Source organism: Marmota marmota, unplaced genomic scaffold (assembly GCF_001458135.2).
Source record: "Marmota marmota marmota unplaced genomic scaffold, marMar, whole genome shotgun sequence".
Lineage (NCBI taxonomy): Eukaryota > Metazoa > Chordata > Mammalia > Rodentia > Sciuridae > Marmota > Marmota marmota.
Genome location: NW_026000016.1, coordinates 39,191,818 through 39,214,403, shown reverse-complemented (window position 1 = coordinate 39,214,403; position 22,586 = coordinate 39,191,818). Strand labels below are relative to the sequence as shown.

General features: G+C 38.0%; 1 protein-coding gene across 4 annotated transcripts in view; it reads left to right on the top strand.

Moving 5' to 3' along the window:
- The window catches only part of LOC107140596 (C4b-binding protein alpha chain-like), a 30,254-nt gene extending 14,331 nt beyond the window's left edge, over positions 1 to 15,923 (top strand). For 3 of the 4 annotated variants that reach the window (XM_048809515.1, XM_048809514.1, XM_048809516.1), the window contains exons 5-12: positions 1,170 to 1,255; positions 1,413 to 1,607; positions 4,161 to 4,343; positions 5,121 to 5,162; positions 10,888 to 11,070; positions 12,531 to 12,710; positions 13,934 to 14,109; positions 15,505 to 15,923. In XM_048809515.1, coding sequence (XP_048665472.1) covers positions 1,170 to 1,255; positions 1,413 to 1,607; positions 4,161 to 4,343; positions 5,121 to 5,162; positions 10,888 to 11,070; positions 12,531 to 12,710; positions 13,934 to 14,109; positions 15,505 to 15,678 — 1,219 coding nt within the window. In that variant the 3' untranslated portion in view covers positions 15,679 to 15,923. The remainder of the gene's footprint in view (positions 1 to 1,169; positions 1,256 to 1,412; positions 1,608 to 4,160; positions 4,344 to 5,120; positions 5,163 to 10,887; positions 11,071 to 12,530; positions 12,711 to 13,933; positions 14,110 to 15,504) is intronic. The other variant, XM_015483724.2, reaches the window with a different exon arrangement.
- The last annotated feature ends 6,663 nt before the right edge of the window (positions 15,924 to 22,586 follow it).

The window sequence follows — 22,586 nt, the reverse complement described above, 5'->3', positions numbered from 1 at the left end:
TACATACCTTGCAATTTTACTATACAAAGGTATTCTTAGACTTTGAAATCTAATAATTTTGTTCTTAGCTGTTTTGATAAAGACCATTGGTTCAAATTTTTTTTTGCTGCTATGTGATTTGAAATTTTACTATGTAGATCAGAGTGTTATTTTAATATTATTTACTTGAAATGCATTTTAAAATAACTATTTTACTCTCCAATAAAGCATGCAATGATTCTCCTTTGCTTGTCACCTCTATTTATTATTTTTCTCTAATCTTCTTTCTGTGGTTATTTCACTTTGGTTAGTGTTTCATTTCTATCCTGCTTTCTGCTTCCCCTACTGTATGGGCTCCCAAGAGGGAAAGTTGTATTTAGTGTATTTAGTTGTATTTAGTTGTATTGTATTTCAATAGCACCTTGAGAACTAAGGTGCTATTAAAATACTGAGTTGTTCCTATCAAAATAACCAGAAACAGTTGTTTTCACTTGATTAGAAAAACTACATTTAAAAGCAATTCTAAAGTAATTGCTAAATTCTAGCTATATTTTGTTTCTATTAAAAGATACATTTTATTTTAAGTTATTATTCAGTCCATTCCAGGGGCTCTTAGACTGCTAAAGAATTGACCTCAAGGTTCCATCACATTGGAGGTTTATTTCTTGATGATGTTACAAATGTAAAATCACACTAAAAATGCCTTTCCCCCCTGTTATCATAAGACATAGAGGAAAGTCAAATTGAAGAAAGATTAGGACTTGTCAAGAGCCATAAAAATGGGGGTAGTGTGCAGTGAGTTGATGGTGTGTGAAAAGAAAGCCACACATCTGAAGTCAGAGGCATCCTGCAAACCAGAGATCATGAGTTTTACTCTCAAAGAAAACCGTAGAACTCACTCAGATGATTCTTTTTGTTGTTCTACTTGAGCTCTGGATGAACTGCAGACCTGACACCTAGTAGATACTAAATACTCAATACTAAAGAATCAAAGGACAAATGAACAAACACACACATCTCATCACAGTGATGAAATTTTACCAAGTGGAGTATTCTCTGGGAATATCCAAGAAAACTTTATTTATTTATTTTAATATTAAGTAACAGATTCTCTCTGTTCAAATCCCTTTATCTAATTTAATTTCATATAGGAAGAATTCCATTAAAATCTTCGATCTTTTCTTATCTAGATTTGTCTTAAAGGGTCCAACCACTAGTTATTGTGACATCCAAGATAAGAGAGTTGCCTGGAGTAACCCTTTCCCTGTATGTTTAAGTAAGTAAAGATATTTCTGACTTGACTATAAGCTTAAATTATGTTATGGAATAATAATGCATTTTTACTGCCTCTTGGGAGGTTTGAATTGGCAGGAATTTTAGCTTTGTCCTGATGCCTTGCTGAATATTCCTTTCTCTTCATTCCCTTGTCCCAGTTGTCAAGTGTGAACCCCCTCCAGACATCAGCAATGGGAAGCACAGTGGTAGTGATGAAGACCTCTTTACATATGGCTCCTCTGTCACCTACACCTGTGACCCCAACTTCTCACTCATAGGGAATGCTTCCATTTCCTGCACAGTAGAGAATAAAACAGTAGGCGTCTGGAGCCCAAGTCCTCCTACTTGTGAAAGTAAGTCACAATCATGAATTTAGCCTTAAATTGTTTGTTTTCTTTTTCCTAAAGAAAAAGGAAGCTGAATTTATTGGGGAAATGAAATGACTCAAAGAAACTAATGATTGCACTGAGGCAGTCCTTTATGTGATCAATAGATACTTGCTGCATGCTCTACTAGGATATAGCAGCAAACAACACCAGTATCTCATTGGTTTGGTAAAGTAAAAGTTTCTCTTCATTCATTCGGAATCCATTGCATGTCCAGGAGGCTCCTCAGGATCGCTGTAGCCCATACATTAGCTTAGTAACCAGCTCAGCAGTTCTGGTTACTTTAATCCAATGGCACCCCCTATCAAAATGTGCTTTCACAATCGCTTAAGCCGAGGAAGAAAGAATATAGTTGTATTCTGGTTATTAGAGCTTTGGCCTCAAAGTGACCACATATCACTTTCCATCTTGGCCTTAGAACTGGTGTTGTGCAAATACTACCTGGCCTCAGAAGAGTAGGGCATGAAGTCTTTTTGTCTTTTCAGGAAATATAACAAGAAATATTGGTTAGCACCTACAATGTCAACAATATGTGCCTATAGAACAACAACAACAACAAAAAACCCTACTAAATACAGACAGTATAACAAGACAAAGCAAATGATAATCAAGCTGGGAGTTATCATATGGTATTGTTAGTTTGCTGACCAAAGACATCTTCCATAACCATTCAGTGCTTATACAATATCACTTATTATTCTTACTCAGTATGAGATGCAATCAATCCTGGGGGATGAGAGAGCAGGATAGTACAGAGAGTTCAAATGTCTGAGTCAGGACTGTAAGATACATAGAAGGCAGGAGCTGAGGCTGAAAAAGTCAGCAGGGGTCACATTATAAAGGAGCTTGTGTCTTGCTCTAAAGAATGTCAAAGTAGTGACCAACTTTATGGATTTTGATGAAAATGTGTCATCAAAGGATTTAAAGAAGAACTAATTCATGTATTTGACAAAATGATGGTGCCTTGACTATTTCAGTCAACTCAAAGACAACAGCAACATAATTCTGCTGGGAGACTCTGAAGGAGATTTAAAAATGGCAGATGGGGTAGTCAATGTTGAACACATTCTGAAGGCTGGTTATCTAAATGATAGAGTAGATGAACTTTTAGAAAATACATGGGCTCTTATGATATTGTTTTGGTAAAAGAAGAATCACTGGAGGTTGCCAACTCTATTTTACAGAATATTCTATAAACAAGCATTTTTCAAGAAGACCTCTCCCATGGGTACAAATGATACAAGATTTACTCATCTGTCCACCTAGTTGAAAGACTCTTATTTATAATATATTCTTGCTCTTGAAGTTTTCCCTTTACATAACTGAAATATTTTCAGACATGTTGAATCCATCTTCTGGAAGCTCCTTTTCCCCACCTCTTTCAATATACTCTTCATCATAAAAATAAAAAAGAATTCAGAATGAAGGTGAAGGGGAGATAAAAGGTTTGAACAAGGAGAGTAAGTATTCTATATTTTAGAAAGATAACTGTTACCTGAAGGATGGACAATAACTTGAAGTGAGATATAAGTTGACCAACAAGCACTTATTATGGTTTGCATGTGTTCATCCAACTTCATATTGGAATTTAGGCCCCAGTGGTACTAAGAGATGGGGCCTTTTGGGAACTGATTAGTGCCCTTTTAAAAGAGAGGAAAGGAAGCTCCTTGGTCCTTTTAGATCTTTTGTCACAGGAGGACTCAACCCTCATCCTTTTCTTCGTGAGAGGATGCAGCACAAAAGTCACCATTTTGGAAATACACCGAAAACCCTTATCAGACACTAAGGCTGTCAGTGCCCAGGTCTTGGACTTCCTAGTCTCCAGATATGAGGAATTTTTATTGTTTAGGAATAACTCAGTCTGTGGTGTTTTGAACTAAGACTGCTTAACCATCCAGTCAATGTGGCTTCAACTATAGCAGTGGCTGCAGCCCTGGAGAGAAGTTGAGGGATTATAGAGGAGTAAATGTGTCTGTATTGATAGGGTTTGATAACTGACTGGAGATAGGGTGAGGGATGGGGGGGATGATTTTTACTATGCTTGTTGGGGCATGGAGCTCTGGCCACCTCTTCATGACCATCACCAGATCATTACTATGGTGATTATTACACTGACCTACAGATCATTACACTGACCTACAACCCAAATTATCTGAGAAAATTAGGCCTCACAGATATAGGTCTTCTGAGTTACCTATAACTAATCTTTATTAGTAAATTGAAGGACTTATTCATGATCATCTCATAGAAGGACTAGTATGATGGGACCTCATTTTACTGAGACTTTGAAAAGCTGAAATTACATGCATGTGCGCACACACACACTCATTTAAAAATATTTCCTTTGTATCTATATGACATACTTATATTAGGTATTTGTGTTACTAACTGGATTAGTGGTAGCAGTAACATATATTAGGTATTTGTGTTACTAACTGGATTAGTGGTAGCAGTAACATTCTTATTGCCATTTATCTTTTAAAATCTGCTTGATTTTTTTTCTCGTGATTTTTTTTTTAGATATCAACTGTCCTGCACCAGTTGTTCCACATGGAATCATCATCTCTGGATTTGGACCGACCTATTCTTACAAAGACTCTATAGTGTTTGGTTGCCAGAAAGGTTTTAACCTTAAAGGCAGCAGTTCAATCCATTGTGAAGCTAATAAAAAATGGAATACTTCTCCTCCCATCTGTGAGCCCAGTAAGTATGGACCATGAAGGAATTTCAGTGTTTGGCATCTAAAGGTACCCAGAAATGTCATTGTGAGCATACTTGTATATCTAGACTCATTTTGAATCCCAGAAAAAAAATTAAATTTAGATTAATAATTTTCTTCATTTTTTTTCTTGTTGGAAAGAAGAATGATTATAGTATACTCTGCAATGCCTACATCACCAGAGAAGGCTGCCATAGATATTTGTGCAGGTCATGACTATTCTAGTCTGAAGGGGAAGCATTCACATTGTAAACATGATGGATTGGTTATATATATTTCAACACTTTTCTTTAAGTTGGTAGAAAACTTGTCTTATTTTAGCAAAGTCATTATATTATGATCATTACTTTGAAAGATAAGCAATAAAGTATCCTGAGGAAAGATACCTTTTCTAACTTGCAAAAAAAAGGTGTTGTGTGAATGAGCTGATTCTGATTCTGTGAAATTCTAAATTCATGTGGATCATTATAAATAGTGATATCCTGAAATAGGAGGGAGACCAGTAGCACAGAGGAAAAGGACCAGGAGAAAGGAGGATGAGAGGTACAGGGGAATGAAATTGACTAAATTATATTGTTATATATGTGCGTTTATAGAAATATATATTCACAAATCCCACTATTGTGTGTACTTATAATACACTAATTAAACATATATTTTAAAAATAGTGATAAGAGTAAGTAGTAGTCTTAGTGCATAATAAGAGTTATGTTTAATGAATCCTCCCAACAGTTATGGGCACTCTTATCCTCATTTTACAGAAGGAAACAGATTAAATGACTTGCCCAAAGATCATAAAACTGGTAAGAAAGTCGTTAATGCGTTGTGCTGTTAGTTTTGTTTTACTGAAACGTCAAAAGCCTTACTCTGGGGACTGCTGAAACAGTGGTGTTAGGAGTTGGACTACTCCTCAGAGTGGTATTTATTAAGCTAGTAAAAATTAGCAAAGAAAACCCACTCAAGGTCTCTTAGAGATTGTTCAAAGGATTTACAACCAATTGAGAATCATTTATTCAGCAACTCTGTACCAACAGACTTGATACAAACAGTGGTAGGCCATTACATTAGAACTGAGAATGGCTCTCAGCTCCCTAAATCACCACTTTGGAGAACTGCTTTGGTGGGCTGACAATGGCAATTCCCATCTCTTCCAGCGTCCTGGAGGTAGAAGGGGTATTTGGAGTGGACTAGATTTAGCAGCTCTTCAACATTGTGCATTTTCCAAAGTCCTATGCTGGGAAAGGTTTATCTTAAATAGGCTCCAGCATCCACACGTCATAGTCAAAATGTTGAAGTCAAAGATAAAGAGAAAATATTGAAAATAGCAAAATAGAAGAAACAAACACGTCATGTACAATGACCCCAATAAGATTTACATCTGACTTCTCATCAGGAATAGTGAAGGCTAAATGACAGTGAGATATATATTCAAAATGTAGAAAGAGAAAATCATCAGCCAAGAATCTAGCAAAATATTTCATGCCTATATTTGGTAGAATTCCTATAGTACACTGTTATAATTATTGATTAAAATTTTTTGCGCTTCATATTTTTGATGATAGTGGAGAAAAATAAAGGAACACAAGTATATATTTATAGAATTTATTACATTAATCTTCTTTGCCATTTTTGGATTTCTTCTTTTCTTCCTATGGCTTTAAGTTACCACTTGGTATTGTTTTTATTCTCCAATGCAGCTTTGTTCACACCTACCACCCTTGGGTTATTGTATAATGTACTACATTTCTATATGTTATAGACTTAATAATGCACTTATTTATATATTATTTTATGCAAGTGCCATTTAAATCAGTTAAAAGAATAAAGGAGATGAAATATGCAATTACAATTGACCCTTTGTATCTACAGGTTCCATAGCTAGGGATTCAACAAACTGTGGCTTGAAAGTATTTGGAAGAAAAAATTGTCTGCACTGAACATGTACAGACCTTTTTCCTTATTAGTATTCCCTAAACAATACAATATAACAGTATTTACATTGTACTAGGTATATAACTAGGAAAGAGATAAAATTATTTAAAGTACACGTGAAGAAATTAATAGGTTTTATGTAAATAGGACAATATTTTATATTAGGGATTTGAGCATCTGCAGATTTTGGTACCCATGGGGAGTCTTAGAACCAATCTCCTTGGACACCAAGAGATGATTCATATGTTCTTTATAATTACCAACACAATTTTTGTTGAACTTTTTGGGTGCTCATTGTTTTCCTACATGGATTTAGATTACTGTCTGGTGTCATTTGCTTTCAGTCTAAAGAATTTTCTCTATTATTTTTGTAAGAATGGTCCTCTCTCTAGCAACAACAGTATCACTTCACATCCATTAGAATGGCTACAGGAAACAAATAGGCATTCTCACTAACATTTGTGGAAGAATTAGAACTCTCATATACTACTGGTGTGAGTGCAAATTGGTGCAGCCATTTTAGAAAACAGTTTTGACAATTCCTCCAAAATTTTAAGTATATAGTTGCCATGTGATCCAGAAATTACTTTCTTGGGTATCTACCCAAGAGAAATGAAAACCGATGTTCATACATAACAAAAAAATTTTATAAGAAGGTTCAGAACAACATTATTCAACATAGCAAATCAACCCAAGTGTTCCTCAACTGAATAAATAGTGGCACATTCATACAATGGAATATTATTTGACAATAAAAATGAAGGGCTGACACATGCTACAACATAGATGAACACTAAAAACTTTATTCAAAGTAAAATAAGACACACACACACACACACACACACACACACCACATTGTATGAACCATTTATTTGAAATGTTCGGAATAGGGAAATCCATTGAGAGGAAAAGTAGAGTCATGTTGTTTGACAGAACCTGGTGAAAGGTGGGACTTGAAAGTGGCTGCTAATTAAGATGGGTTTTTTTTTGGTAAAAATATCCTGATATTAGATAGTAATGATGGTGCACAATTCTCTGAATATACTAAAAATACATTGAATTGTTCTTTCTAAAGGACTTTAGTCTACATGCCATTTCAAATGTTTGAAGATAAAATGTAATAAACACCTAACTTGGTAGATACTTGGATTATCTGTCCATATCATTTGAATCAGCAATGTCAGGAAAGGGAAGAGGCTAGGACTCAGGGCTCAGGCTCAAAAAATGTCTAGTGGTAAGTCCCTTAATGACAAGTTCCTGGTGTTGTCTGAATGAGGGAATGACTCTAGTTTGTTTGTTTATTGCTCATTAATTTGTTTCAGAAAATTAGATGTTCTAACATTTGATGCATATATATTTAAAACCATTTTATCTTCTTGATGAATTATAATCTTTATCAACATGTAATGAACTCCTTTGTCTCTTCTGACGTATTTTGGTTTGATGTCTATTTTTTTTCAGCTATGAGTGTAGCTATTTCTGTTTGCTTTTGGATTCTATTTGATTGAAATACCATTCTTCATCCTCTCACTTTCAGTCTGTATGTTTTTGGTAGTTAGTTGAGTTTCTTTAAGAAATTAAACAGTTGGGTCTTGTTTTTAAATCCATTTGTTTAGTCTGTGTCTTTTAATTGGAGAATTCAGACCAATTATGTTCAGGGTTATTATTGAAAAATGTGTACTAGTTCCTATCATTATGCATCTGTTGGGATGAATGTCTTTTCTATATGAGGTTCTAAATGCTTCCAGTAGTTGGATGTCAACAATATTGCCTATATTTGAGAAATTTTATGCTGTTAATTCACCTACTATGTCTTCTATGCAATTAGCCTATAATTTTATTCTCTCCCTTTAAACTTGTGATTTGAATATTTTGTGTCTTAATTTTGTCCCAGGACCTTATATGTTCTATTCACCATTTCTTATTTTTTCTTTACTTTTATCTGAATTTGCCAGTGTATTTACTTTGTCTTTAAACCCTGATAGTCTTTTTTCTACTTCATCTAGTCTATTGTAAGACTTTCAGTTGACGGGGTTTTTTTTTGTGTGTGTGTGTGTGTGCTTGGGGATTTGAACCCAGGGCTTCATGCATGCCAGGCAAGCATTTTACTACTAAGCCACATCCCCAGCTCCTCAGTTGAGATTTTTGAGATTTTCATTTCCAAGATTTCTATTTGGTTCTTTTTCAGAATCTGTCTCTTTATTGAATTATTCTTTCATATCTTGCATTGTCTTCCTTAATTCATTCTGCTATTTGTATTTTAAAATCACTGATCATTTTATCAATCAGTCTTCCAAATTATGTGACATTTCATCCACTTCAATCTTTGGATTCAGTTACTAGGGAACTTTTGGAATAGTAATATTGCCTTGCGTTTTCATATTTCTTGTATTTCTGGGTTGAGATTTATGCATCTGTTGGGATGAATATCTTTTCCACTTTTATATGAGAATCTTATTAGTGAGCAACTTTCCCTTGACGATGTGACCTGGGATGTTGGCTTGTTGTGTAGTGTTGAGTTTAATTCCAAATGTACTTCATATCATATTTTCCCTGTGGCTTCTTAATCTGTGCTTAGTTAGTAGCACTGTGCAGTCTGAGAGGGTTTGGAAGCAACCTGTCCCCAGTAAAACACACACACAAAGATGGTTTGTGATGATATTGCCTGATATGAGACAAAACATCAGAACAGAATAAAACATGTCTGCACATTAAGAGATTGCCTGACACTACAATGGAGGCCGATGGGCACGCTCAATACTTTCAGTGTCCATTCTGTTATTCTGTAGAACTGCTCCTCCATTCATGCCTCCACAAAATTTGGAGTCACATTGGCAGGAAAAGCGGTTTTATTGAAAGCTGGCTTTGAATGAAAACAGAAGATACCTTTGTTTCAAATTTCCCTCTTTGGAAAACTTAAGGGCCAGGAAAGTGGACACAGCCACATCAATGTTCATAGCAGCTCAATTCACAATAGCTAAACTGCAGAACCAACCTAGATGCCCTTCAACAGATGAATAGGTAAAGAAACTGTGGTATGTATACACAATGGAATATTACTCAGCATTAAAAGAGAATAAAATTATGGCATTTGAAGGTAAATGGATGGAGGTGGAGAATATCATGTTAAATGAAGTAAACCAATCCCCCTCCCCCCAAAAAAACAAAGGCCAAATGCTCTCCCTGATAAGTGGATGCTGATCCATAATGGGGTGTGAGGGGCTATGAGAAGAATGGAAGAAATTTGATTGGGCAAAAGGGAGGGAGGAGAGAGGAGGGGATACGAGGGTAAGAAAGATGGTGGAATGAGATGGATATCATTACCCTAGGTACATGGATGACTGCACATATGGTGCAACAATCCTACATCATATACTACCAGAGAAATGAAAAGCTGTGCTCATTTGTGTACAATGAATTGAAATTCATTTTGCTATCATGTATAACTAATTAGAACAAATAAAAAAAATTTTAAAGGGGAAAAGGCAGCAAAGTTGGACAAAAGGCAGATTCATATGCAGATTTACTTAGGTGATGAGACAAAGAACACATCAGTGAATCAGGCCAGGATAGGGGGCATCTCCCTTCTTAGCTTCCTTGGCATCCCCAGAGTAAGATTCCCTCCAGTTTTTACTCTCAATATGAGGAAATGCAAGATGCAGAAAAACAGTTAATGGCAAATGAGAAGTTGCTTTTAATTTTAAAAGACAGCAGGCAGACAGAGTTGGATCTCCTCATCTGCCTCTAGAAGACAAATCCTGATTCCTTGCCCAATATTCTTACCTCAGGAGGATACAAAGGAGACTTTGTCCAGTTTCATTGGTAGGAGAGGTGCCGCCTCTACTTGTGGGAACCAGGGAGGGGCCCACAGATAGGTTAGGTAGATGCTATTTTATGCATCTCAGTGAAATTGACAAAAAAAAAATGGAGAAAATGTCTCCTTCTACCCGTCTAATAGCATTAGGCTATTTTAGAGGTGCTGGAATTACAGGTGTGCACCTGTGCCTGGCTCCAGTTCCATTTAAAGTCCTTATTTCTACTAATTAATGAAAAATTATAACTCTGTATCAGTTATTATTATTTCCAAAAGGAAAGAATCTGAATAGCTATTTTTTTTAATTTTACATCAGAAAAGAAAAACTTCTTTTTTTGTTGCCATAAGCAATAATATCAATTTATATCTATGTATGAACTGTCTGGTGGATATAAACTGTTGAGAACTTTCTTCTTTGCGTCTGGAGAAGTGTTAAGTGGAGAACTTAATTATGACGTAACCCCAGGGAAGTTAGTAAGTGGATGTTATTTGTCGTTGTTCTTGAATAATTTTGAAAATTTATATTTTTCACACAGGTTTGTTACAACTTCTCCTTTGGAGGCTCCTAATGAGAATGTTTTGTTGGAGGAAAATGACTGGATTAGAATTCTTTAGCAATCAGGGACAGGGAACACATACTTGGAACATTTTGAGTCTCTATTGTTTCCCCAGCATCTCTTCAGTACTAATATCCTTCAAAGGTAGAAATGAGGTTGTTAGCCATAGGAGCTTCTTCACGGTGCTTTTATTAACTGTTATCTTCACTTTTTATTTTTTATAAGTATGTTGCCCAGTACCAGAGCTGACGAATGGTAAAATCATTCACCCTAAAAGATACCACCCTACCAACAAGTGTTCTTATATCTACAAAGACCTAATTTCATACACGTGTTATGGGCGACAATTTTCAGCTACATGTGGATCAGATGGCACATGGAGTCCCCGAACACCATCATGTGACCACGGTAAGAACGTAAAGAGTCATGTTATTTAGGGAGTGCCTTTATATCAATATGATGGAGATTATTATGAGAAGGTTTAAAATTAGGTAAAAGAATCATATACCCCACATTTCATGAAATGGATCCAGGTTTCCCTTTCTCTCTGACCCTCCTGTTTTGTTCCAATGCTCTTGGCCTTCTCAATTTCCTTTTCTTTTTTGATTCAGTAAAAATAGATCACATCTAATAGATAAATTGAACTTCTCAATGACTGTTTTTTGTTTCTTTGTTTACATTCCCTGTTCTTCATTTCTGATGTATATATCTTAATCTGTAAAATAAGACTTGCCTAAACCTTCCTGAACTTCCTTTTTTCTTCTGCCTCAACAGCCATCCTCTGGCTAAGCTCTCCTGTCACTCTGTCACCCCCTGTGAGATGCCTTCTTCTCCCTGATCAAGGGGCACTCACTGTGCTAAACACATTCCTCCTTTCCCTCATTGTGTTTGATAGCCTTAACTATTGATGCTTAGGAACGATGACCTCAGTCAGGATTGTGATTCTTTTTCTTTCCTCCTGAGCAAGAGGGTTAAAGAAGCCCCAAAGACGCCGGACATTAGTTAAAGCTTATAAATCAATGAGAAAATTACTTTCTCCCCTGTTAGACATGTTCAAGCAAGTGGGTCATTTAGAGCAATAGTAAGCTGGGCCACTGATGCCATCCCTCCCTTGGCTTCTGGACCCCATGCATTTATTTAATTGGGGACCCGGTGCTATATAAAGATGGATCTTTGGTTCAAAGTGAATTCTGGAAGATGGTGCCTATCCCTGTTCAGTGTTGCCTTTCAGGCCATCCCAATGTTCTAACAAGCCAGCAGGTTCTGGGTGATATACTATGTGTTTGGAGTAGTGATTCCATGACCACGGTACTAATGCCACACCTTTTTTCTCTTTTAATTGCCATGAATGGGTCTTCTAGTTGGATGTAGAGAATCCTATGTGTAGACCCCACTATACATCTCTACCCTTTTAGTTCTTAAATGGGATCTAGGAGCCAAATTGACATGAGACCTGAAGAAAAACATTTTCATTTTATTTTTGCCTTCACAAAAGTGAAGACCTGGAAGAATATCCGATGCAGGGAATTTTACAATTTTTAGAAACAGATCAATAGGTTTGTGAAGAAATGACATTACAGAGCCATCTGGACTAGGGGTAGTAAATTCTAGGGAAGTTGTTAGGAGCTACGTAGGGGTTTAAAGCTAGTAGAAGATTAGGTTTATGTTTGAGAGTTCATTGTACAGATTCATTGCAGCAACAAATTTTATTCTCTGGTGATAAAGATTATTCTCTTGTGCTGGTATGGGGAAGGCGTGTTCCTCAAAGGAAGTGTGTCAGAGAAGACGGAAGGACAGAGTGAATCCTTCTACAAACCACACATATCCCGGGACGTACTCTCTCACACACTTATTCTCTCTTACTTTAGTGTCTCACCATCAAAATTGCAATTTCCCACCTACCATTGCCCACGGACATCATAAACCATCTTTTCATTTATATAAAACTGAGATTGTGTATGAATGCGATGCAGGATACCAACTGGTTGGAGAAGCAAAACTCTCCTGCTCCTATTCTCAGTGGTCACCTGAACCTCCTCAGTGCAAAGGTAATTCAGCTCCCTCCTCGACCCATGACAAATGCTGGTGGAACTGTTAGGAGAAGATCAAGAGCAAAGATGTTCCCTTCAGAGGCAGCACTAAAACACTTGATCTGACTTCATTTATTTTAAATAATTAATATATGCAGGTGGTACACCATACAAAAAGCATTAAAAAATGGACACAAAAATTCCTGCCCTCTACTTCTTTCTCCCAGTCACAAAATTCAGCCTTCTTGAGGTAGCCCCTATTCCTGGTTTCTTGTAAACATTTTCACAACTGTCCTAGGAGCATCACATTTTAAGGAGTATTACCTGCAGGCTCTATAAGATCTTCAAGGAAACTTGTTTTAGCATAAATGTAGGCTCTCCTAGGGTAATTTCAAATTGAATGGATGGACAGATATTTCCATCAGAGTCATGTGCAGAGTGCTGCCTGCTATAATTAAATGGTGTGTATGGAGGGGATTCCTCATGCCAACCCATCTGGAACAGGAGAAATCAAGATTGGGTCTGATTTTTACATGTATACAACAATAATAATACTATATTTATAATAATTTAGAATGTATTTTGCACCATTGTCTCCATAGCACACAGGAGGCACAGGATAAAAGAAGAAAAACTCCATGCCTAGCATCTTGCAGCAATCTTGTCTGTGGGTGAGAGTTACTCTGCTAGCTGAGAATCTGGAGTCACATCCCCTTTAAAAAAATATCCTGTCATGTTATTTAAAATGTGATGACCATGGACAAGTTCCTTACCCTCTCAGTATCTAAACTTTCTCCCAGATAACAGTACTCACTTTAGAGGGTTATTGTGAGAGGTGAGATAGCCACATAAAGTACTTAGACCATGCTCAATAAAGCTGTTAACCAATATATATAATTTTTTTTTCTTTTTGTTACCAGGGTTTGAACTCAGAGGCACTTGACCACTGAGCCACATCCCCAGTCCTATTTTTTATTTTGTTTAGAGACAGGGTCTCACTGAGTTGCTCAGCACCTCACTTTTGCTGAGGTTGGCTTTGAACTCAAAATCCTCCTGCCTCAGCCTCCTGAGCCACTGGGATTACAGGCGTATACTACTGTGCCTGGCCTAATATTTTTGTTATCAAAATGAAATATAGAACAATTAGCAGCTCCTAAATGTAATTCATTCTTATTATCTTAGACTATTGCTATGCTTTTTCTTAGATTTACAGATTGCCTAAAAATATGTTTCCATTATAGCTATCTGTCGGAAACCAGAGATTAAAAATGGGACTCTGTCTGTGAATAAGTATCAGTATCTTGAAATGGAAAGTATCACTGTCCACTGTGACTCTGGCTTTAGAGTGGTGGGGAGCCAAATGATCACTTGCTCAGAGGACACAGCCTGGCACCCAGCAGTGCCCAAGTGTGAGTGGGTAAGTGGCATAATTCAAGGAAATTCTGTGCCATCAAACTGTAAAAATGGTGGTCCCCACCAAGCTCTCTCCCAGACAATGATGGTGACATCTGATTTTCAGGATTCATTTCTCAGTCTTTCAACCAAACTCTCTCTTTTTTCCTTAAAGCACGCTTAGAGGTGGTAAGTTTTCCTGTTCTTCCTTGAGAGCAACATAAACAGAGCCCATGAGAGAACTGCTATCTCCTGCTGCCTCTTCTAGCCTTTCCACAGAATTCTGTGGGGGAAACTAGCCTCTTTGACTTAATCTCCCCAAATGCACTGCAAGAAGGCCAGGGTGGCATAGTACTGAAAAAAGTAGAATAATTAATGGGCCCCAATTAAGTGTGTTTTTTTTTTCTATCTGTCTGGATTTTTCTACTTTTAAGTTGGTCAAGGAGCTTGGTCCTAGACTTAGCCCTACAGAAATTACTACACAGCCCCTGAAGGCCTGATGCACAGAAGTAGGGGTGAACCCAAATGGAGGTTACAGGAAAGTTCAAACTTAAGGGCTGAAAGGGCACAGCCAATTAGAAGATCTTGGAGCAAACCAGTAGTGTTGGTACTTTTCCAAGACCTGATTAGTATAGGTATTGATCGATGCTCCTCCCCAGTAGCTATATAAATCCCTAACCCAGTACATTTAAATGGCAGCCTGGTATGGAGGCCTCTCTTGTCCTGCTCTCTCTTTTCTTCTTAAACAAATCCTACTCCTTTCCCTCTTGCCTTCCTCTGTTGTCTGTGGATTTCAGTCTTCAAATTTGTGAGACAAGAACCTGGAAAGAAACCTGTAGTTAGCTGATGTAGTCTGCTGAGACTCTGGAGGCATAGCCTGCCACAAAGAACTGCAACTGTGCCACTTGGTAATAGCAGAAAAGAATCCAGTTTTGCTGGCTGTGACCCTCAGGCTGATGCTGCCCAGCATCCCCTGCTATGATTAGCTGCTAACACTAAAATGGGCTTTTACTGACCACAGAAGACTACCCCTTAAGCATATCCAGTCTACCAGCAAAAGTGGAAAATCTAGTTTGGTCTCGTACTGATGCTTACTTTTCTACATCATATAATATACTCTTCTATTTCTACATCATATAATATATTCTTCTATATTATACATCATATAATATACTCTTCTATTGCTGAGTGGTCAACAGGGTACCCTAACCCTCATGGAAGTCTTCTGAGCAGCTATCTCAGAACAGACACTGATCTGAGGAAAACTTTGGGGGGCTTCAGATTTCTGGTTTTCTCTGGTCAACCACAAATCTGAAGCTGGTCTTGGTCCTTATCTGGAGCACTCCATCTTCAGGGTGCACCTCCTCCATGATTTGGAGAGAAGAGGCTCCACCACACCCACTACCTCTCTCTCTTTCAGGAATTCCAGGAAGGGTGCAATCAAGTATACACAGGAAAAAAACTCTTGCAGTGTCTCCCAAACCCGGCAGATGTGAAAATGGCCCTGGAAGTATCTAAGCTATCCCTTGAGATTGAATTACTAGAACTACAACTAAACAAGGAAAGACAAACTAGTATAGAAACATCACCATAATGTTTCCCAGAGGAGGGAGAAGAATATGTCTACCCGGCTCACTGCCTTCAATGCCACACAGATCCTTTCAGTTTAGCAACTCTTTTGTCACTTTGGCAACAATATTCATGGTAATAAACATCTAGAAGGGATAGTTTACTGCTTTGAGATTACAGAATTATTCATCATCTTGTAGCTTATAATTTTGCTTTTCTGGATGTAAAGTACATTTTATTTTCAATTAAAAAGTTTCATGTCAAAATCCATTTTGTCTTTGTGGTCATTTAGTACTCCATGAAATGAAGATCGTAAACAAACCTTTACATAAAATTAATACATTTATTTTTACTGTATGGACTGTAAAAAAGATGCACTTGGGTTGATACCCATATGTCCCTGGACTCCACATGTGCACATATTTCCCAAAAGAGATTGAAAAAGGTGCCTGGCTTACTTGCTGCCTTTCAATTCAGTGTGGATCACTTCAGCTTAGCAATCCTACTATGTCTTTGACACCAATATTCGTGAAAACAAATATTCATATATCAAAACTACTTTGTCTTGGTGGTCATTTACAATAATAATAAATGAGGGTCCCAAACAATACAATTACACAACTTAATGTTTTTATTTACTGTGTAGATATAAGAAATATGTAGTTGGGTTCACACCCACATGACCTTGAACTCCACAGTTCCACTCAGGCCTCCAGAGCACGGATTAAATGTCAATGCACATGTGTCCTTGTCCCAGCCAATAATGGTGACATCTGACATTCAGGATTCATTCAAGACCTTGTCTACTCCCCACCACTTTACGGAATCATACTCTTCTTGAACTCACGTGGCCTCTTTCACTCCCACCACATCTCAACTATTACCTGCCATAATGGGGATTTACATCTAGGTCTGATCTCCTTCTTCCCACCTCAGGAAGGAACTCCAAAGGACTGATAGGTATGAAGCCCACAGGTCAGCCACCTCCTGTTCCCAAGTCTTCCATCCTATTTGGTCACCACTTGCCTTAATAATAAGATGGTTTCTTGAGCAACCATTGCACACATGAGGAGAAACCCCAACCCTGTGCCAATCTCTCCTTTATGTCTCTGGGTACCCTGGAAAGGTTTATTCCTACACATGAACTGCTTTCTTAATCTTTTTTTTTTTCCTCTGAAGTCTCTTTTGTACTCCTGTCCCAGCACCCCCTGCTGCTGCTTGTCTCCTTTAAAAAGAAATCTCTGGGGAACACTGACATCTTTGATTTAGTCACCCCCAACACACTACAAGGAGGCCATGGTTTCGCAGACTTTCACTGAACCTCAGGTATGTTCAAGGGGCTTGAACTTCTAGAGAGTCCCACCCACCAGGGAGAGTATCAATCCATGATCTTAAGAGACATTACCTACCAGGTTACAGGGGTGTCTTTGATGTTCATCTTTGGGTTTTGTGGAGAGCAGTCTGTGCCCTGCTATGAGTGACTCCCTGGATAGAACAGCAGTTTCCAGGCTGTGCCTAAACCTGTTACTCCATTTGATAAAGCAGTAGTTTACCATAGCTATGCCATTTTGAGTTTAGGTGCTAAAGTAGAATGATTCTCCACCTTGTTTGTACACGTAAATGCAGCCATCTATCATAAGGCACAAACTGATAAATTGTTCATACTAATAAAAATGACCAGCTGTGAACATATTGAATTAATTAAGCACATGGACATATGGACGAATCACCCTCCTGCCAGAAAAACCAGACCCATGAACTTGTTGAACACACTAGGCCACCAAATGAAGCAAACCCCTCACTCGAGGTCCATAAAAGGAGGAGCACCTGTGTCTGGACAGGTGGCATCCTGACCTTGTCATCTAGTCATTCCTTATCAAGAGCTTTGCCCAGGAAGATCACCACAGCAACAAGCCTCCAAATTTCTGTCCTTGGGCTCCAGCAGAGTGCTCTTTCTTCTGCCCTCCATGGCCACGCATGGCCCACTCCAAACCGACATCTCAAGCGGACACTCTGAAAGTGCCATCTGTCTGAACCTTGGCCTAGAATAAGTTCCTGCACTTTGACACTTCTGCACCCTGAACAAGTTCTTTGGCTGGTCTGTAATTATATCTGACCACATACAGTGACTCTTTGCTATCTGCTCTCTACATATGCTCTCAGCTCAGCATCCTGAACCCCTAAGGCTGCTTTTACCCTTAGCAATCCTGTAACACACACACACACACACACACATTTGTGTAGTATGATTTATATGACTATAATACTTGAGTGTTATAGACATTAGAAATTAAGACTGGAATAAAAGAACAGGTGATTTCTCATCTTATGACTCCCAGGTGACCCACAAGTGGTGAATGCCAACAACGAACTTGGTGTAACTTGTGAATTTATTGGTGTTCAATAAATTCTGACTTTGTGGAAAGACACAAACATGTTTGGTCTATGTGATTGGCATAGCTTACTCATGAGAGGCTTCCCCAAGACAAGGATGAATGGGCCAATAGTTTCCTTGGAAGGTGGCTCTGGAAAGTACCCTGGGTGACTGGCAACTTGCCCTCCTGACCTTGAGGACCTGGGTGTTTCCCTCCCTGACTGGTAGAGAGCTGCTCCAGCAGCCCTGACCCACAGGCACAAGGGACTCACACTGTGCACCAGCAGAGCTGGCTCTGGGGACAGGGATCACCCTCAGGCAGAGGTACTTGTGGTCAGTCGTGCCCATGGGCTGTTTGTAGTGACCTCCAGGGAAGGCCAAGGTACAGGGGCAGGGCAGAGAGGGCCTCCTCTACAGTCACCTTTTCTGTGTGGTCTCGTTGATGGACATGCTGTTCCTGCCCACCACGCTCTCCCTGCACAGATCTCATTTCCCTTGTCAGATCCCCGGGTGATTGCACCTTTTGTCACCCCTGATACAATTGTCTCACTATCTTAGAGAGTGAACTGTGTACATCTCACATTGTGCTTTGGGCTTCAGTTGGAAATTTGCCCAAACTTCCTGTAAAACAAATTAACTAAAATCTACTATTACTATATGAAATATTGATTTGATTCTAAAGTGTAGTTCAGCTTAAGAGAAATCAGCTCTAAACCATGTGTTACTAAATTCCATTCTCTGACCACAGGAAAAGAATTGAGAACTAAGTGAATTATTTTCACACAAGGTTTTATAAACCTGGGGAGAAAGACATTGGTAAACCAGAGGCTCTGTAAAAAGCTATAACTAAAAAGAAACTATATGATTGTACTGCTATTTTGTATTTATGGAAGCAAAAGTCGGGGGCAGGGGGCTTTTCTAAAATTCTTCTGAATCCAGGAATTACTGTTCCTAGTATCATGTTTCCATCCGTTTTAACCAAATTACTGACTTTCTGATAGTGATAATGAACCTGTTTTCAGATTTAAAGTTATGATGAATTTATCCTTTATTAAAATAGAAATGATGTGAATGGATTCATGTAATTAAAAAAATTATTTCTGTCAAACACATTTGCCTAGAAACTACATATGTCATCTTGCTAAGTGCCAAATAAAAGCTTAATTATTATGTTTTAGATTATATCATAATGTAGTTATGTCTGTCTAGGTCAGGAGATGGAAGCCACATGATGATTTAAACAGGAGAAGTTTAATATAAAGAATTATTAAACTCTGATAAAAGAATATTGTAGGATGTGAGAAAAGTGTATGAGATATCCTAAAGCTGAGGGAAGGTACTTAAGGGAGACAAGTTTCAAAGGAGACCTTCCTGAGGCTGGTCTTTAAACTCATTCAAAAAGATGTAGCTGCAATCCACTAGATACTAGAGAAGTTCACTCGCTGTCTGAAACAGAGCTGGCCTGCAGTCACTAGGCAAGCAGAAATCAGCCCTTGAACATTCAGGCAGGGTACAGGGGACTTGCAACTGGTGATGACAAACATGGGCCTGCAGATACAATAGGAGCACTGGGGCATTCAGAGTCTGCGAGGTGAAATCCAGATGGTGGCCAGGTGTGCTTGCCTACAGTGAAAGGAATCCTGGTGTGGTGAGAGGCCTAGAGCAGGACCCCTGTCAGGGGAACCACAGGAAAGTGATAGCCAGGCCTGCCCAGGGTGGAAAGGTTACCAATGGGCAATGCATTCTGGGTGTATGGCTGGGGCACAACACCACGGGACATCCTGCTAACACATTGTGTTAGTCAGCTTTCCATCACTGTAACAGATACCTGTGATGATCAACTTAGAAAGAAAAAAGGTTTATTTTGTTCCAGAGTTTTTGAGGTCTTAGTCCATGATCCATTGGCTCCATTGCTTTGGGCCTGTGATGGCACATCATGACAAGAGCAGGTGGTGGAGCAAAATCATTCACCTCATGGCTGGAGGCAAGAAAGAGAAAGAGGAAGGGGCTGGGACCCCATTATCCACTCAAGGGCACACTCCCCATGACCTGAAGATCTCCCACTAGTCTCCACCTCTTAACATTTCCTCTACTTTCCAAAAGTGCCAAGCTGGAAAAAAAGCCTATGCCACATGGATCTTTGAGGGATAGTCCCTTCTTCATGCAATGTCCCTTTAGCACCCTCAACTGAGAAAGCGTAACGTAATCACTCTAAAGAATGATTGGTGATGAAGTAATGCCTAAAGAAGTGCTTCCATTACCCAGAGCTTGGTCAATTTGGAGCTGAGAGGCAATTCAGTGATAACTAGCGCCACATGCATAACCGAAAGCTGCTAAAGTAAAAATGCAAAGTCAAAACAACTCAACAACCACTTAAAGTTTAATAGTGCACTGAAATAGCAGCAAATTTATTAAAAATTTAGATTTATATAGTAATTTTTGCTTGAGTTTGAGTCAAGGAAAAAAGGGAAATACAATGGTTATATATTTTCTTCTGATAAATAAAAAGAAACACAGTTCTGAAAAGAGGAATTTATTTGCTCTTATTACAATAGAAAAATAAAAATGGAAAGTCAAAATTCATCTCATAGATTACTTTGTAAGAAACAGGGAATTGTTAAAGGCCAATGCCAATAACAATAACAAATCTATTTTTGATCTAAATAATCAAATATCTCATCCTCATCTATGAACTGAATTGATTTGTTTAAACATGTAAAGATTGGTTGATGCTTTTGCAAGAAATAAGCAACTATTGATATCCGGACACAGGTACCAAAGCTTCATTTTGAAACAGAGAGAGGCTGAAATACATATAAAAACGATTGGATAACATAAATGCTATCCAATTAGCAATTAGTGTTTCTCCTCTTGGCTGCATTTAAGAATCATCTTGAAGTCTTACTAGATGTATTTGATTTGGAGATGGGGCCCAAAAAGCTGCATTTTTAAATAAGCACAAGGCATTTGGGAGCTGCCTCGCTCAAAGTGGCCATCTCTTCCACTGATTGGTTGATGCAATGTTAAAAAATTAAAAAATGAAATCAGCAGGTGAAAACAGATCCTCAGGGATTGCCCAGAGTTAGATCTACAGGAGTTCCAGAAAAGGAGCTAGTGAAAGAAATGGAATCATGCCAGTGATACACTATGTAGTTGGGCCTACAGCTGTTGGGTCTATACTGAACACACTCTCCTCATTGTCATTGTTCTCTATATGATGGTTTTAAAAACTACTTACATGGTGTAGGTATTATAAATAATCTAAGTACACTGTGCCATTTTATTTAAGGAACAAGAGCATTTGGTATCCAACATGAGTTTTTGGTATCCAAAATCCCACCCACTGCAGATGCTAAGGAAGTCCTACGTTGCACAAAATGTAGTGATACAAGATAAGTATTGTTTCTGATTTCTTTTGCTGAGGTTATGAGACTTATTCATGTCGTGTAGAGCTGTGGTTCATTCATTTATACCACTACATAATCTTCTATTATTCGATTGTGTGAACATACTATGATTTATTTATTTCCCTTAGGGATAAAATTTGGATTGTTTCAGTTCTTCAGTTATTTCACAACTTAAATATTCCTTCACTCGTCTTTTAATGCACCTGCGAGCTGTAGAGTGCACATATTCAACTTCCAAAGATAAATTTAAAACCTACGTTTGCATCCTGCCTACACCACTTCAAAAGCCTGATCGTTAACAATTGCTTAAATTCTCTAAGAATTTTCTTTCTGAAAAAAATGGAGAGAATCATGATACCTACCTACTTCATAGAGTTAACAAGTTAATCTTGTACAGACAAGTTAACACATAGACATGGTCAATGACTATAATAATGATTGTCATCATTGTAAAAATGGATGACAATAATAGTCCTTGGTACCCAAGTATAATTTTAGTTTTCCTCTCTCTTAAATGGCCTACATTCCTTTGACATTTTTTCCTGTTCATCTCAAGATGCTTATAAATAATTTTTCAATGTATCTCTGTGTCTCAAACCAAGATGTTGATCTGGAAACTGTCACCAATCACTGCAATCAAATATTTGGATTCCAGGGTATTATTTGATAAACAAAACTTGTGCCCAGGGGTACCCACTTATAAAAGGTAAGTGACATACATTACAAAAGGGTTGTTTCATTATTCCCTAAAATTGTGGTCAAGAAGAACATTTAAATCACGGCTGATGAGATTGGATTTAATGTGAGGATTGTTTATGGGTTGTTCACACTCAATTATAAGGGCTAGTCTTTCAGATCTGCCATGTTCTGATTAGTTAGGAGTGGCAGATTCAAATATTTTCATTCTTCATAAAAAAAAAAAGTGGAGACCATAGGATATTCAGTTTTCTGAACTTCCAATGCTACATTTGTGGGATTTGGGGCAAAAAAATATGAAGATGTTCAATTTCCTTATATAAAATGGCACAGAGTACCTCATCTCTAAATTACTTATAATACTTACACAATATTAGTACCATGTAAATAGTTGCTAAGCTGTATCATCTAGGGAATATGGCAAGGGAAAAACATCTGTACCTGTTCAGTATATAC